This window comes from Canis lupus, chromosome 6 (genome assembly GCF_003254725.2).
Source record: "Canis lupus dingo isolate Sandy chromosome 6, ASM325472v2, whole genome shotgun sequence".
Classification (NCBI taxonomy): Eukaryota; Metazoa; Chordata; class Mammalia; order Carnivora; family Canidae; genus Canis; species Canis lupus.
This window is the reverse complement of record NC_064248.1, coordinates 31,992,444-32,010,118: the sequence shown is the minus strand read 5'-3', so window position 1 is coordinate 32,010,118 and position 17,675 is coordinate 31,992,444. Positions and strand designations below refer to the sequence as shown.

Below are 17,675 nucleotides of genomic sequence, written 5' to 3'. Positions count from 1 at the left end.
ATGTTACTCTGCATGTTCAAAGAAGCTCATAGATGGGGAGATTATCCTTGTGGGATTAGTGTGATTATTTCAAAGGCAGAAGAAAGAGATGGGATGATGGAAGCAGAGGTTGGAATGATTGCACTGAAGATGGAGGAAGGGGCTAGGAGCCCAGGAATCCTGGCAGCTTCTAGAAGCTAGAAAAAGGAAACACTCCCTTGAAGCCTTCCAGAAAGGATGCAGCCCTGCCAACACTTGATCTTGGCATAGTGAAACTTGATTTCAAACTTCTAGCCTCCAGAACTGTTAAGGAATAAATTTCTGTTATTTTAAACCACCCAGTTTGTGGTAATTTGCTATAGCAGCCTTGGGAAACTAATAGAGAATGTGGTACCGGCAAGTGTGGGATACTACTGTAACAAACACCTAAAAATGTGCAAGTGGATTTGGAATGGGGTCATGGATGGAGACTGAAAGAATACTGATGAGCATGAGTTTTTAAAAGCCTGGATTGACTTTCAGTAGAAATACAGATGTTAAAGACTGCAAGCAAGTGCTCAGAAGACATGAGGAGTACCTAAGAGAAAATCTGCATTGCCCCAGAGAATACGTAAATATTCATAAACTGACAGTTGGTGGAAATTCGGACATTTATTTATTTTTAAAAGATTTTATTTATTTATTCATGAGAGACACAGAGCGAGAGGCAGAGACACAGGCAGAGGGAGAAGCAGGCTCCATGTAGGGAGCCCTATGCGGGACTCGATCCCGGGTCCCCAGGGCAACACCCTGGGCTGAAGGCAGGCTCTAAACCGCTGAGCCACCCGGGCTGCCCAAATTCGGACATTTAAAAGCACCATTGGTGAGGACCCTAAAGAAATGAGGAACATTACTAGAGACTGTAGGAAAGGAGATTCTTGTTACATAGTGGCAGAAAGCGTAGCTGAACCGTGTGCTACAGTGACATGGAAAACAATTTGTAAGTGATGGAATGGGATTTCATTAGGCAGATGAGATTTTTTAAAAAAAAAAGATTTACTTATTTGAGAGAGAAAGGAGGAGCAGAGGGAGAGGAAGGAGCAGACTCCCTGCTGAGCGTGAAGCCTGACCTAGGGTTCAATCCTAGGATCCTGAGATCATGACCTGAGCCAGAGTCAGATGCTTAACTGACTGAGCCACCCACGCACCCCAGGCCAATGAGATTTTTAAGCAGTGTTGAAGGTTTGGCTTGATTTCTTTCTTGTGAGAGGGAAGAGATCATTTGAAGGAGTTTCTATCTAACAAAAAGGAAGCACAACTTGATTGGGATATTCTGAGCCTACTCAGGTTATAGAAGACCCTAAAATTAGGAAGTTCACCATCAAAAAAACCATGTGCCAGAGAGAAAGCCAGTGGTGTATTGGATCCTTTGGCTAGTGCCTTACAAGGATCAAAAGGTCAGAGTATTCAGTCACACGTCACATGGAAGTTCTTTGAAGAGCTTAAGTATTTGACTCCTTATGCAGGCAGTTACCTGGTTTAGATTTAGCATACAGGTCCTGGACTCCTTCTGTGACTCCTTTTAGTCACAAAGACAGTTTACTTTTCAAAGCCCATAGAGTGCTGTTTTGGTTGGTTTCCTTCTTCTGGCTCCACTGGATCTCCTGTTCAATCCTTGCAGGTGCTCCCTGGGCATCCTGTTGACTTTGGGTGGGAATTTCAGGAAACAGCCTGTAGTCACTCCCATGGCAGTGGATGGGGCCTGCCACTGCCCCAGCGATGGAGTAGAAACAACACTGATGCTTCAGTAATCCTTGCCCAGGCTGTCCCAAATGAGGGTTGATAGTCCCGCCTCTGTTCCAGGTGTGGAGTCCTGGGATTTGGTCCCTGGCTGGGCTTTGCTAATACTGCTACTGTAGCTGGTTAGGTCCACTGTGCTCAGGTTGTCAGGTGGGGACCAAGATGACACAAATGCAGTGAATATGGCTGCTGGTTTTGCAGGTATGGAGTAGGGGTTCAGCCACCCCTGCTCTAGGTTTGGGGAGAAGGATGGGTCCCTGGCATTTGTGGCACCCATTGTGTAGGATATACGGATAGTAAAAACAGAGGGAGCTCACTGTGCTTTCTCTCTGCAATCTCACGATCCGCAGTCAGCCTGCCCTTTTCTTCCACCCTTCAGAGGCATTTTATGATGGATCTGTTATCTCCAGGGTTTTTCATTATACTTAGATGAGAACAGCAGGGAAAAGTGAGCCACTTTGTCCTGGAACTGAAAGGATACCAAATATTTTTTGCTATTGTTTTCCAATGTTGTTTGAACCTCTTTCTAACATACAGAATCTGCAAACTTAATAACATTTCAGAATTCTGTCTCTGTGTACGGTCGTCTTTGTTCATGTTACCCACCAGAAAGGCTCATGAGTTGGGCAATCAGCTTGATCCTTTTGTATTGATTAATAGACGTATATTTTAAATACTTCACATTCTCAACCAAATACGGACTAAGTGTTTCAGCTTCCAAGTTGTAAACAAAACTCAACTGGAAGAACAATTTGAAAATTAGTTTTATTTCTGGTCTTCACTTATTAGGAGTATAATGGAAGTACAAGTTTGCTTGTTAAGAGTCTAGTGTTTCTGAGTTCCTAAAACATAGTCTAACAGGAATAAAATGCTGTCTGAGTACTTAGGTATTTGTTTTTCCTTTCCACCCAAGCTAGGAAGTTGATTTGTACTATCATTATTTTTATTTCTTAGAAGTATTTTTTAAATTCATCTTGGCAGAGAAACTGCAAGCATTGTCATGAGCCATTGAAATACATATAATTTAACATATGTTTTGCCATTTGTATTCAAGAATATTTTGAAAACGTTTTCCAAGTGAAATTTTACCTATATCAATTTCGTGTAGAAGACAAGTGGTAACACTCCTTTTAACTGCTTTTTCTCCACCCAATTAACAGGTTATAAATTCAGAGACCATGAATTTGAATCAGAATCCAGAGTCAGTCAGTCCAGATGAAAGACAGACCTCTGTGAGTTCTGAAACTTCTGACCCTTCAGAAAAATCAAATGAGAAGGTTAACTTATCACGGGATCGTGATGAGGCTGTTTCAGAAAGGTAGGCATTTCTACAAAAATGCATAAACTTATCTAAGTATATGCTTGTAAACATACCATTTCTCAGTTAAGCATGAAACAGCTTAAAGGTTCGTATTCGTTCTTGCCTGTTATGAAGGAATGGGGTTGGTTATCCAGGGCTTTTATCATTGTTTTAACAGTACCAAGTATGGGTATACCTGGCTGACTCTCTCCATAGAGTATGCGACTCTTGATCCTCCAGTTACTGGGTTCGAGCCCCATTTGGGAATAGAGTTTACCTTTAAAAAAAAAGAAACTGTACTAAATAAAATTTTGTATTAGCTAGGGGATTGGATTTTGCATTGTGGTGTGTTTGGTATGCATCTTTGGTATGCTAATCCGAGTGATCACTTGATCATTCTCATGGTTTGTGTTCTACACTTGGAAAAGTCAATGTCCTATAAAACAGTGGCTTACAAAAGTTAGAAGAGGAAGGCTAAGAAAGTTAAGAGTAGGAAAGAAGTTCCTAAAAGTATTTGTTTCCTACAGGTTGAAAGCAGTATCATGAATCATGATAACATTAAACTGCAGCAAACAGGTTAATTTATTTGTCTAATCGAGTCAAAAAGCAGCCACGACACCTTAAGAGATTAAGGGCTGAATCTAGGAAAGAAATCATTTAGTTTAACAAAGGAACACGGTTTGTGATTCCCACCTAGATTGATGTTGCTGGGAGGGACATTTTAATGAATTGTTTTCTTTGGTCTGGTGATTTGCAACAGTTTGGAGCTTTATAGTATTATATATTTATTCTTAGCATTAACTCCATAAAATGTTTCTAAGGTTTTCCCTTTTATATGTTAAATTGTAATCCAGCTTTTAAAAAGAGAATATATAGCCCAAAATAAGGAATTATTTGAAGAATAACACCCTTTCCCCCATATCGCTACCCAGACTCAAGGGGGCGACAAAATGAAGTCTACAAATCTGTATCATCTGCAGTATATCCTTTGTTTTGAGGAATTTACATGCAGTTTTGACTCTTCCAAAGAAACCCGAATATTGCATGGTATTGAATCCTACATTTTAGTTTTGAACCAGGAAGCTGCTATGAAGAAGTCATTTATTTAGTTTGTGAAGGCAAGAGTCACATTTCAGTGAGTCTTTGTTGTTACCACTTTTTTTTTTTTTTTTTAAGATTTTATTTATTTATTCATGAGAGACAGAGAGAGGCAGAGACACAGGCAGAGGGAGAAGCAGGCTCCATTCAGGGAGCCCGACGTGGGACTAGATCCCTGGTCTCCAGGATCACGCCCTGGGCTGAAGGCCGCGCTAAACTGCAGAGCCACCTGGGCTGCCCATGTTGTTACCACTTCTTAATGTGTGTGCTGAAACTCAAAAAAGGGACAGAAAAGAAAACTAAAATGTTAGTGATAGAAGCAAAAAAGTGAAGACCCCATTAAAATAGCATTTTGTGGACTAATGTGTCAAATTTTTATCAGTGGCTTCTATCTATGTTATGAACAACCCACCTTATGCTCTATAATAAAGGAAGAACCTGCAATTTAAGAAACTTGTCCCAGGCAGCTGTGCTAACAAGAGAGTATATAACTTGAACCTGATGGGTGGATTCAATGGTGAGTTTTCTAAAACACTGAAGAAAGAACACCAATTTTAAACAAATTTCCAAAGAATAAGAAAAGAGGGAATATTTTTCAGTTCATTTTATGAGACTAGATACTAAAATCTAGTATATCTGTGATACTCTGATACTAAAATCAATTTTAACATTTTACAGAAATGGAAAATTACAATCCATTTTTACCCATAAAATAGATGTAGATATCCTAAACAAGACACTAGTAAAGCCAAGTTCAACATCTATAAAAGTTGAGTTTGTCTCAGGAATGCTGCAAGGTTGGTTCAATAATAATAATAAAAAAAAAATCAGTTAATGTAATTTTCCAGGACAAGAATCATTATTAACTCACAATAGAAGTAAGATTTGATAAAATACTTGTTTATGATTAAAAACAAATTCTTGGCAAACTTGGAATAGGGAGGTACTTCCTTAATCTGATAAAGAGTATCCAGAAAAACCCTAAGAGAGATCGGATGATCAAATATTGGAAGTATTTCCTTTGAGTACAAAATAGAAGAATGCCTCCTGTCACCACTTTAACATTATACTGTGGCTCTTGACTAATGAAAGAAAAAGAGGTTAATATAGAAAGGATTGAAAAAAAGGAATAAATATTATTGCTATTCATGGATGATTGGGGTAGGTATATAATGTAGGAAATCCAAAGTAACTTACAGATAAATTATTAGGATTAACAAGATGTTAGCAAGATTGCCATTCTCAAATATATAAGAAATTATATTCCTATATACCAGATACAAACAATTAGGGAATTAAAGAATGTTTTGAAAGGACATGATACCAATACTATAGCACCAAACCTAGGAATACATTTAATAAAACATGTAATAATTGAAGAAAATTATAAAACTTTGAGAGATAGTAATTCAGTGACGAAATGAACTATGTTTATGGGTTGGACAATGCAGTATTTATTAGAATGTTTTCACTTTTGTTCAAATTAATTTATAGAGTGCAATTTCAATCAGTTTTCTACTGTGTAATTTTGTGGAACTTGACAACTAATTTGATTCTAAAATGTATACATAAATGCAATGGATTAAGAGACCAAGATATCCATCAACTAGAGAAATTAAAAGGAAGAAATTTGCTATCAGATGTCAGGACACTACAAAACCACAGCAATTAAAATACTGTGATGTTATTCATCAATTCAAGTGATAGACAAATAGAGCCAGGGTCACAGAGAACCCAGAAACCCATGCATATGTGTATGTGTGATATGTGATGGAGGTTATATGGTGTACATCATTTAGGAAATGATTGATTTAGTAAATGGTGTAGTTACTTTGGTATTCATGTTGAGTGAAATATGAAAGATATTGGATCCCTATGTCAGACCACATTAAAATCAATCTGTGGATTAAGGAACTCAAAATCTAAAGGAAAGTTATAAAGCTTTTAGAAGGTAATATAGAATATCTTCATGAACGTTGGATAAGGAAGGATTTCTTTCTCTTTTTTTTTAAGGATTTTATTTATTCATTTATTTATTCACGAGAGACACACAGAGAGCCCAACGTGGGACTCCATCGCAGCACCCCGGGATCACAGCCTGAGCTGTGCTCAGCAGCTGAGCCACCCAGGCATCCCTAAGGAAGGATTTCTTAAGACACAAATACCTTTGCAATAAAAAAAAAATTGATCAGTTTTACAACATTAAAATTAGAAACTTCTCTTAAGCTGCTGTAATTTTAGTGAGAAGATAGGCTATCAAGTGAGAAAGACACTTGTACCACATAGAACCTCTAGAGGCCCAGGTCCCAGAGTATACATAAAGAACTTTAAATCAATGAGAAAAAGTCAGATAATACAAAAGAAAAATGGGCAAAAAGACTTGTGTATCTACTTCACAAAAGAGGAATTCCAAATGACCAATATGAAAAGGTGCTCATCTTCATTAGTAATCAGAAATGCAAGTTAAAGCCACAGTGAGATGCCTTTTCATATTGGTAAGGAAAAGTAAAGCATTTTAAAATCTGACAACACCAGGTGTATCGGTGAGGTTTTGAAATAACAGGAATTGATTTTATTTAACATTTTTGTTGTTAGAACAGTAAATTGGTGTAATGCTTTAGAAAAAATTTGGCAGAGGCACCTGGGTAGCTCAGTGGTTGAGCGTTTGCCTTTGGCTTAGGTTGTGATCCTGGGGTCCTGGGATAGAGTCCAACATCAGGCTCCTCGCAGGGAGCCTGTTTCTCCCTCTGCCTATGTTTCTGCCTCTCTCTCTGTGAATAAATAAATAAAATCCTTAAAAAAAAATTGGCATTATCTAAAAATATTTAAGATCTGAATATTCTTTGATCTCACAGGCCCACTTTTTATATTGATCCACTGAATGTGCAATAAATATATGTAGAGGAATGTTCATTAGCATTTTTTGTAATCAAAAACTAGAATGACAAAAACCCTATCTACAATTGAAAAGAAAATTACATTGTAATAAGTCCTTATAAAGGAATTCTGTATTTTAATGGAAATGGAAAAACTGTGGTCACAAGCAGCAATATGAGTTACTCCAAAAACATGGAAAAGCAGACACAAATAGTAGGATTCTGTTCAGTTAAAGGTCAAATATAGCCAGAAAGAAAGTACATTATGTAGGAAGTCAAGGGTAAATAGTAAATCTCCAAAACAAAGAATTTAGCACTACAAATGCCATTTATGGAGGAAATTTATGATACAGAATAGAGGTGTGTGTGTTTCTGAAGTGCTGATCGTGTAAACTGTATTTATCTGAGCGGCGGCTATATGCTTTGTAATTATTTCTTAAACTATACATGTGCTTTTAATCCAATTCAAAAAGTCTATTAGAAAATTTAGATTGTCTAATCTCACTGAGATGTGTGGGTTCATACTACTTGCTTGCTTTCATCTATTTTATGGGCCTTTTCCCCTGTCTGTCTGTCTCTATTTTAACCTTCTTTTGGGTTAATCTTTTTTCTTTTCCCATTACTTATTAATTATACATCTTTCATTGTTTCTTTAGAAATTATCCTTAAAAAAATCATGATTTTGATTCTCGACTCTAATAATTAGAATCCAATATGAATTACGTTGACCATTTTGTAGGTAATGTTTGACCTTAAAACCCTGTAATTCCATTTACTGCTTCCCCTCCATCTTTTGTGTGTTTTCACACAATTTTATATTACAGTTGACCATTGAACAACACAGCACCAACTCACACGTAATTTTTGACTCACCTTGAATTTAACTATTAATAGTCTACTGTTGACTGGAAGCCTTACTGATAATATAAACAGCCAATTAAGCATTTTGTATATGCTATATGGTATATACATAATTTTTTTAGTAACATAACTTAGAGAAAAGAAAATATTAAAAATTGTAAGAGAAAATGCACTTGAGTGTACTATACCTTATTCATTGAGAAAAAATCCATATACAGTTCGAACCCTTGTTGTTGGAGGTCAGCTATATTTTAAGTCTCAGAAGATGAAATCACAATTTTGTATAGTCATTATTCATTTAGAGCTATCTACCTATTTACCCTTCCTGTTGCTCTTCATATATTTCCATCTGGGAAAATTTTCCTTCTGCCTGTAGAACTTTGTTACTTCTTTTTTTAGTTTTGCTCAAGATAAATTCTGTCAAGTTTTTTTGGTCCGGAAATAATTCTATTTTGTCTTTATTTCTAAAGGATATTTTAACATAAGTATTGAATTGTAGGTATTTCCTTTCAGAACTTGCAAGATATCATTACATGTCTTGACTTCTATAATTTCTGTTGAAAAGTTAGCTTCATTCTTATTGTGGCTTCTTTGAAGATAATATCTGTATTTATGCTTTTAAGATATTCCACTTCTGTTTGGTTTTTCTTAATATACTGTATGGTGCTATTTGTGGGGACATGGATTTAATGTTTGTTTTTTTAAGTTATCTTGATTGGGGCTCACAGTTTTTCATGAATCTGGTTTTATGTCTTCCATTATCTTTGGAAAACTCTTCACCATTATCCTTCAGAAATTCCTTCAGCACCACTCCATCACTTCTCCCCTTCAGTATTCTAATTATATGCACACCATCCTTCAGTCTGGATATTTTCTACTGCACTGTTTTCCAGTTTATTAATGTTCCCTTCATCTGGATCCAAGTGGCTGTTAAACCCATGTATCAAATTGTCAATTTCATTTTGCTTAATTTTTAGTTCTTCCCTTCCCCTTTCCATTTTATTTTATTTTATTTTATTTTTAAGAGAGCAAGAGGGCATGCGCATTTGCGAGCAGTGGGGCAGGAACAAAGGATGAGGGAGGGAGGAAATCTTAAACAGGCTCCACACTGAACGCTAAGCCCGCTAAGCCAGATACTGGGTTTGATTGCACAACCCTGAGATCATGACCTGAGCTGAAATCCAGAATCAGATGCTTAACTGACAGTCACCTATGCAGCCCACCGTTGTATTCTTTTCTATAGATTGAGGTTCTCTGGTGATATTCTTTATCTTGTCCATGTGTTGAACATTTAAATCACTGTCATTTTCTGTTCCATTTATTATGACCCTTGTATCCAGCTCACCCTGAGCTCTGTTTCTATTTGGTATTTTTAAATTTTTATCCTATTTCTTATTGTAACTGCTAATTTTTTTATTTTAATCTTAAACATTGTGTATTGAAAATTGTAGAAATTCTAAATGAAGTTACCTTCCACCAGAGTAGATTTACCCTACACTCTGGCAGGCAGCAGATAGAGGGACAGACTCTGTTGATGGTCTTAAAATATGGGCACACATTCTTTGATATACTCTTCCTTTAAAAAAATGGAGTCTAATTTTTGTCTTGGGCTATACTTAGTGACAGCAGATAGAATATGGCATAAGTGACAATATGTAACACATCATAAAAAGCATCATAGCTTCCTTTTTCTCTCTTGGATTGCTTGCTCTGGGGCAAGTTAACTGCCATATTAACATGGCAGCAAACATAGGTTACTAGAGGACATCAAGCAGCCTGTGCAGAATCCCACATGGTAAGGCATTCTGCCAACAGCCATGAGTAAACCATTTTGGGAGCAGGACCTTCAGCCCTCATTGAGCCTTCAGTTGATTGCAGCTCCTGCCATCATCCTGACTGCAACCTCATGACCGATCCTGAGCCTAAAACCCCAACTATACTGCTCCATATTACATTACCCAGAGAAACTGAAATAATAAATATTTATTTTTTAAGCCATTATGTTAAATAACACATTTCAGTCTAATCAGGAATTGAACAGAACTGAAGCTTATTTGCAGTCTTTATAAGACTCCATCTATTTTGATTTTTACTCCATCCTCCATGTATGGCATAGCCTTCTATGACTTCCACCAGAAAGACTGGGATGTTACCTTTGGCTCCCCTTCTATTGCTGGTCATATGTTCCAATTTTTGCCTCCCCAGTACAGTCCATTGTAATATCAGCCACCATCTGCCTGGCTTCTCAGTATTCCTGAATGGTTTAGTTGACAGACGCCCTAAGAGGAACACCAGTGGCAAGTGTCTAGCCCACTTCTATATACACTCTCTCTCTGGAATCTCAGTTCTTTAAGTTGTCTTCTACTACAGCTTTCTGATGTCTTCAAAGATAGATATATGTGTGTACACACATACACTATCAAACAAATACATATAAAGTTACATTTCTTAAAAATTTTGTAAATAATACCTTCTCAAATTGTTCAAGTATAGGGGTTCCATCATAGCTGTTCTGTGTAACAGTTTATATACTACTTTGTGACTTATTTAAAATTTTTCAAAAAATATTTAAGAAATAAAGGAATTTTAAAAAGGAAAGCAAAAACATATTGTTCCCACTATTATTACAACTCTAGAGAAAGCCAGGAGGTTTTATGCCTGTTTTTTCTGCTAACCCCGAGTATTGAAGGAATTAATGCCACAACTATGTCTGTAATGGTTGGATTTAGAAGTGTAAGCATTTTTCTTCTGAGAATGTGAAGAAAATGGGAAAGGCAGTAATAGCTAAGCTGAAGAAGTTCAGAGCAGATAAGGCTTATGGACTAGAACACATGTTTGAAGGAAAGGAACTTGCTTAAATAGGAAGAAAATGCCTTTATATGCAGTCATTTCCAAAGATGAAAAGCAAGATCAAGGTGTAAGGCATCCAAGAACAGAGTATTTCACCAATGTTGATTGAATGAAACATTAATTATGCCTAAAACATAAGTGTGGATTGAATTTTATGAGAAATATTTGTAGAAATCAAAGGGTGAAAAGCCATTACCAGCCACAATATTTTAATATTTCCTACAATGTTGCATGTGCTCCTTCCTACTCATTCTTTATTAACATTAATTTAATCTTAAGAAAATTCTCCCTGTTTTACAGATGAAGAAACCAAGGCACAGTTTTTTGCCCAAAACACTCAGCTAGTAAGTGGCCAAGCCAGTAAAGCCACCAGTGCATTTAGACCCAGACAAATTTGTCTCCAGAACCCATGATTTTACATTATTATAACATTACCCAGAAAGTTGTAATTACTTTATCTATCTATCTATCTATCTATCTATCTATCTATCTATCTATTTATAATTACTCGTTTTAGACACAAATTTTTCTCTAAGGTAAAATGCAGGTAGAAAACATAGGTATATCTAGAATGAATATGAAAATCATCCCTGTCTTTGGTTTTCTTCTCAGATATGGTTCATTTAAAAAAATAACCATCATTGGGGCATCTGGGTGGCTCGGTTGGTTACGCGTCTGACTCTTGACTTCAGCTCAGATCATGAGATTGAGCCCTGTGTCATTCTGCACTGGGCATGGAACCTGCTTCAGAACTTCTCTCTCCTTCTCCACCCACTGCCTACATTCATACACTCTTGCTTTCTTTAAAAAAAAAAAAAAAAAAAAAAAAAAAGTTTAAAAAAAGAACAGCCCTTGGGGTGCCTGGCTGACTCAATTAGTTGGGTGTCCAACTCTTGATTTCAGCTCAGGTCATGATCTCAGGCTCATGGGATCTAGCTCCTCATTGGGCTCTAAGTTCAGTGGAGAATCTGCTTGATATTTCTCTCTCTCTCTCTCTCTCTCTCTGTATATATATCCCTCTGCCCCTCCCCCACCACTTGCTCTCTCACTCTTTCTCTAAAATAAATAAGTCTTAAAAAAACAAAAATAACAGCCATCATTGGTAGCAGTCAGTGGAACAGTTTTGTAAAAGTAATGTATCATATGCTCATAAAATTTCAGTCTTTAGTTTGCAGATAGATTTCTTGGGATAAATAGTAACAACTTTATATACACAAACACATGCCCTATATGTGTATAATTTTTTAAATAAAGTTAATTGAATAATACTCACTGAACTCTGCACAAACTGAGCATATCCCTTGGCAAATTTTGACAAAGTAAACACACTTTGTAAATATCTCCCAGATCAAATTAGTGGCATCTAATCTGCCTCATGTCCCACCCCTAGTCTCTAATCCCACCCCTACCACATTGACCTAAGTAACCACTATCTGAGCTTTAACACCATAAATTGTTTTTGTTTAGTTTTCAGGTTTATATAAATGGAGTCATACTCTGAACTCTTAGGTGTCTTTTTTGCCCAACACTGTGTGTTGTGAGGGTCACCTGTGCTGTTGCTTAGCTGTAATAATTTATTCATTCTTGTTGCTATATAGTACTCATCACACAAATAAACCTCAGTTTGCTTATTCACAACTGGGCATCTAGGTTGTTTGCAGATTGGGAAAATTTGAGAAGTGCTATTGTGAACATTCCATCACTTGTCTTTTGGTGAATGCACATACATTTCTGTTGGACACTTGCCTAGGAATGGAATTGATAGGTCATAGAATATGTATATTTTGAGGTTTAATAGATATTACCAAACACTTTACCAAGGAGAGATCATACCAAACCTACATTCCCATTAGATAGTATAATGAGGTTTTTTGTTTTTTCATGTCCTTGCCATCACTTAATATTAGCTGCCTTTTTTGCTTTAGCCACACTGCTATGTATATAGCATCATGTACTGAGTTTTGTTTTGTTTTTGTAAGATTTTATATATGTATTTGAGAGAGAGTCTGAGCAAGCATGAGCAGGGGAGGTGGGAGAGAGAGAGAAGCAGACTCCCTGCTGAGCAAGGAGCCCAGTGATGCAGAGCTGGATCCCAGGACCCCGGGATCATGACCAGAGCCAAAGGCAGATGCTCAACCATTTGAGCCATCCAGGGGCTCCCATATATTAGCTTTAATTTGTATTTCCTTCTGATAATGAAGGGAAGCACATTTTTATGTTAGTCATTTTGATACCTTTTATGACATTTCTCAAGACTTTTGTGTTTTCCCTTTGACTTGCCTATCTTAAGTTTTTTGTCTATATATTTACTATAAGTATCTTTTTCCATCCAAGTCTTTCCACTTTTCTAATAGTGTCTTTATGTGAATTGACTTCCTAATTTCACTGTAGTCTTTTTTTTTTTTCATAATTTCTACTTTTTAATGTGCATGTTTTATAACCCTAGCTTCAGGATCATCTATATAATGATTTCTGTTGTCTGTCCATTTCTGGTCATTTCAGTCTGTCTTTTGGCATGCTTGATAATTTCTGAAAAATTGGTGAGGCTATGGAATATCATCTTACTGTACACAAGGTTTATTCTCTCTGGCAGATTATGACCTGGTCACCTAATATACTTAGGGAAAGGTATAAATTGAGGCTTGTTGTTAATGTGGTAAGACTCCTACCCCTAGTTCACTGTGGCTCTTAAGACATAGACCTCCATGGATTCCCAGCTGAAAACCTGGAGCCTTCACTAGGATCCCTCCACCTTAATGGGTCCCTCTTTACTGCCTCAGCCCAATGAGAAAACCAGAAATTCCACTCTGCTCTTTAAGGTCTTTCTGCTTGGTTTCTTAAACTCCTAAATAATACTATATTTGATGTACTATAGCAGCAAGCAGAAATACTTAAAATACTAGAAATATTGGGACACCTGGTTGGCTCAGTTGGAGGAGCATGTGATTCTTGATCTTGGAGTTATACATTTGAGCCCCATGCTGGGAGTAGAGATTACTTAAATAAACTTTTAAAAAATAAAATATTAGAAATATTTTAGAAATGTTAAATGAAGAATTTTGAGATTGATAGGAGATTTTGACTGCAGTGTAATGAACATCTGAAAAGAATTGTTTATAATTAAGCAACAAAATATAGTCATCAGTCTTCCAGCCATATGATGACTATTTCTAGTAGAAAAAATATATATATATAAAATAAACTTTGTAAGTTTTGTTGGAGGCCAAAAATAGAAGAATGGAATATTCTTGATAAAATTTAGATCTAAACATTTGTTTTTGTTTACTGAACTTAGAAATAATGGCTACTAGAATTTCTTACTGATACATTTGGGAAAAATTATTGAATTAACTATGTTTTAAAATGTGCATGAAAAAAATAAAATGTGCTTGAAAACCAGTTGATTTCAGAAAACTAAAATGAACGTGTAGAAAATGTCTGCTTCTGCCCATGAAATATTAATTGCTACAGGAATTGTTCTTTTGTTGTCAACAAGTAGAAAACCAAAGTAAAAAAGAATTGTGTGCAGACATTGTTCAACAGGGAGCAAAAACTCTCTCCCTGGGAGAAGGGAAAGTGTGAAATGCACTCTACAATTGTTCAAGATTACTCCCTGGAGGCATTTCACAGGTTGAAGGACAAGGGCAGGAAGAGCTCAAACAGCCTTAGAGGTCTTACCACATTTATTTATTTTTTTAAAATTTTTTTAAAAGATTTTATTTATTTATTCATGAGAGACACACACAGAGAGAGAGGCAGAGACACAGGCAGAGGGAGAAGCAGGCTCCATGCAAGGAGCCCAATGTGGGACTCGATCCTGGGTCTCCAGGATCACACCCTGGGCTGCAGACGGCGCTAAACCGCTGCGCCACCGGGGCTGCCCCTCTTACCACATTTAGATCAGAGATTGGGGTGTCTGAGTTGGCTAAGACTTTGTGCGGAGGAACAATGAAGAAAGCAAATTGTGTAAAGGTAGAACTCGGTTGATCTCCAAAGAGAACCTCTTAAATCATTGGCTGAATACAGATCTATGCATGCAAAGACTGAAACTACAAGAGGCCAGGGGGAAAAAAAACATTGAAAAGAAGACCAAACATTTCTTGGATATTGTACAGGGCTGGGAACATTTTGTTTTCCCTACTAGCTATAATGAAAAAACTTATAATGTAGAGTAACAGTAAAGAGTCTTTAGGTAGACATAATAGTGAGGGTGACCTAGTCCTAGACTAAGGACTGCAGTGGGCCTACTCCCGAAAAGCTAAAAGGATACAGAGGATACAACTAATCCTGAGTAATTTAACTGCATACCAGAGTAAAGTCCAGCACTCTTTGAAAGAATGAAACATCATCCATCATTCATGTGAATTTTACAATGTCTGGCATCTAATCAAAAATTACCAGGCATGCAAAGTAGCAAAATATAGCAAGGAGAAAACAGATATGCTAGAAACAACGTTTGATGGACAACAATGATGTAAAGCAGCTATTATCAGGATAGTGTTCATGTCCCAACAGTAAAAAGGAAAATGTGAAAATAGAAGATGTTAAAAAGAAAAATTGAACTTCTAGAGACAAAAACTGAAGAGTCAAGAGTACATTGATTAGGATTAACAACAGGATAGGTAATTACTGATTTTTAAAGACAGTGGAATAGCAATATAAACTTTAAACAAAAGCATGGGGAGAAAAAAGACTAAAACGATGAACAGAACAGCAAAGACCTTTGGAACAGTATCAAGGAGTCTAATATTATATATATATCTTTGAAGTTTCACCAGTTGGGAGAAGAGAGCAAAGATGTTAAATCTAAAATTTTTCCAAATTTGTTAAAAATTCAAAACCCACAAATGTTAAAAAAAAAAAAAAAGTTATAAAGATTAAAGGAAAACCACATAATCAGACTGGTGAAAGCCAGTAGTGACAAGAAAATCTTAAAAACAGCCAGAGAGAAAAGACTCATCATACAGAAAGGAATAAAAAGATAAGACCAAGAAACTTCTTGATGTGCACTATTTAAACTAAAAGACATCTCTAAAGCATTGAAATACAGGGACATCTCTAAGACATTGAAAGAAAAACTACCCATTAAAATTTCTATACTCTGTGAAAATATCTTTCAGACATGTAGGGGAAAACACATTTTCACACTAAAAAAAAGGTGGTGGGGGGGGCGTGTGTAGAGAATACATCAGCAGGAGACCTGCATTGCAGGAATTGTTAAAGGAAGTTTTACAGGAAGAAGGAAAATAAAACTAGATGGAAATTTGCAAAGGTAAAGAGATGAAGAGTGCTGGATATTATAAATATGTGGGTAATAGAAAATATATTTCTGTGTATATATATATGTGTACATCACACTATTCCTGTATATTATGTGGGAGGGTGTATAAATCATACTATTTATAGTTTTTCTGTATATAGGCAACAAATAGTTGGAATTTAAAATTTTAAATCAATACTATTTACAATAACATTAAAGAACATGATATACAGAGGGATAAGATTATCAAAATATCTGTAAGACCTAACCTCAAAACTACAAAGTAGATTTCAGATTTGTGATCTAGCACATAAGGAGTCTTACAAACTGAAAAAACCAGCACCTCCTTTTAAATCCATTAGATAAGTAAAGTCACTGAGCAAAACACTGCCCCCAAAGTTGGAGCGACGACAGAGGCAGAAATGATAACCACAACATTTGGGAACGAGAGCAGAAACCCAAAAGCAGAAACTTCCATGGGAACCAGTGCCAGTTTAGGAAAACCTAAACTTAATTGCCGGAGGCTCAGAATAGACACATCAAGAGTTAAAAACTCCAGGGGAGCCCATAATTTTGTTTTACCTCCAGGAGCGCTACCAGGTCCTTACAGTGAATCCTGGAGAAAATACCTCCCACCTGCAGCAGCCAGTTGGTGAAAGGAGCCTTTGAAATGTACCAGACCACTCTGTTCTTAACAAGGCCTGTCCAGGGAGAAACTACTACTAGAGCCCAACTCCTGCTCCCGCTAGCCTTCCACATGGAGGAAGTGAATCCCCAACTCTAGCAGCTCCATCCATCCTGTCCCACCTAAAGCAGACGGGCAGTCAGAGAAGCACTGGTGAAGTTTACACTCCAGGGGTGTAGGCTTACTTAGAAGACAGAGCTAATCATAGGATTAGTAGAGCCACTACGTTACTAAAGGCCCGTTTATCATATTCCTTTTACCTAGTGTATCATGTCCACTGTTCAGCAAAATACCATAAAACATACTAAAAGGCAACCCCCCCCCCCCCAATTTGAAGAGACTAAATAAGCATCAGAAACAGAGTCAGGTATGACAGAAATGTTCACATTATCAGACCAAGAATTTTGAAAAAACTATTTGCAAAGGGCTTCAATGAAAAATGTAGGGGAAAAAAGGTAGATAGTATAAAAGAAATGGAAAAGGAAGGTACTTCACTTATTTGTGAAGCCGGATAGTATTATTTGAAAGTGGACTTGAGTTAGCTGTAAATGTATATTGCAAAAAGGAAGTAGAATTGATAGGCTAAGAAAGGAGAGGAGAATCCTATACAGTGCAATTTTATTCATAATTGCCAAAACTCGGATGCAACCAAGATGTCTCTCTGTAGGTGAATGGATAAATAAATCATTACATTGAGACAATGGAATGTTATTCAGTACTAAAAAAGAAATGAGCTATCAAAAGACACAGGAAACTTAAATGCATATTACAAAACGAAAAAAATCAAAATGAGAAGGCTACATACTGTATGAGTCCAACTACATGACATTCTAGAAAAGGCGAAACAATGGAGACAATAAAAAGATCCAATACTGCCAGGGCTTAATGGGGAGGAATGAATAGGCAGAGCAAAGGGATTTTTATCACACAGAAACTATTCTGTGTGATACTATGATGAATATACATCGTTGTACATTTATAGTATGT

General features: G+C 36.6%; 1 protein-coding gene across 6 annotated transcripts in view; it reads left to right on the top strand.

Moving 5' to 3' along the window:
• Window positions 1-17,675, top strand: part of ATF7IP2 (activating transcription factor 7 interacting protein 2) — a 55,379-nt gene that overhangs the window by 23,869 nt on the left and 13,835 nt on the right. For 5 of the 6 annotated variants that reach the window (XM_049111409.1, XM_049111412.1, XM_049111411.1 and 2 more), the window contains one exon: window positions 2,919-3,076. In XM_049111409.1, coding sequence (XP_048967366.1) covers window positions 2,919-3,076 — 158 coding nt within the window. Of the gene's footprint in view, window positions 1-2,918; window positions 3,077-17,675 lie in introns of those variants that run through there. The other variant, XM_049111414.1, reaches the window with a different exon arrangement.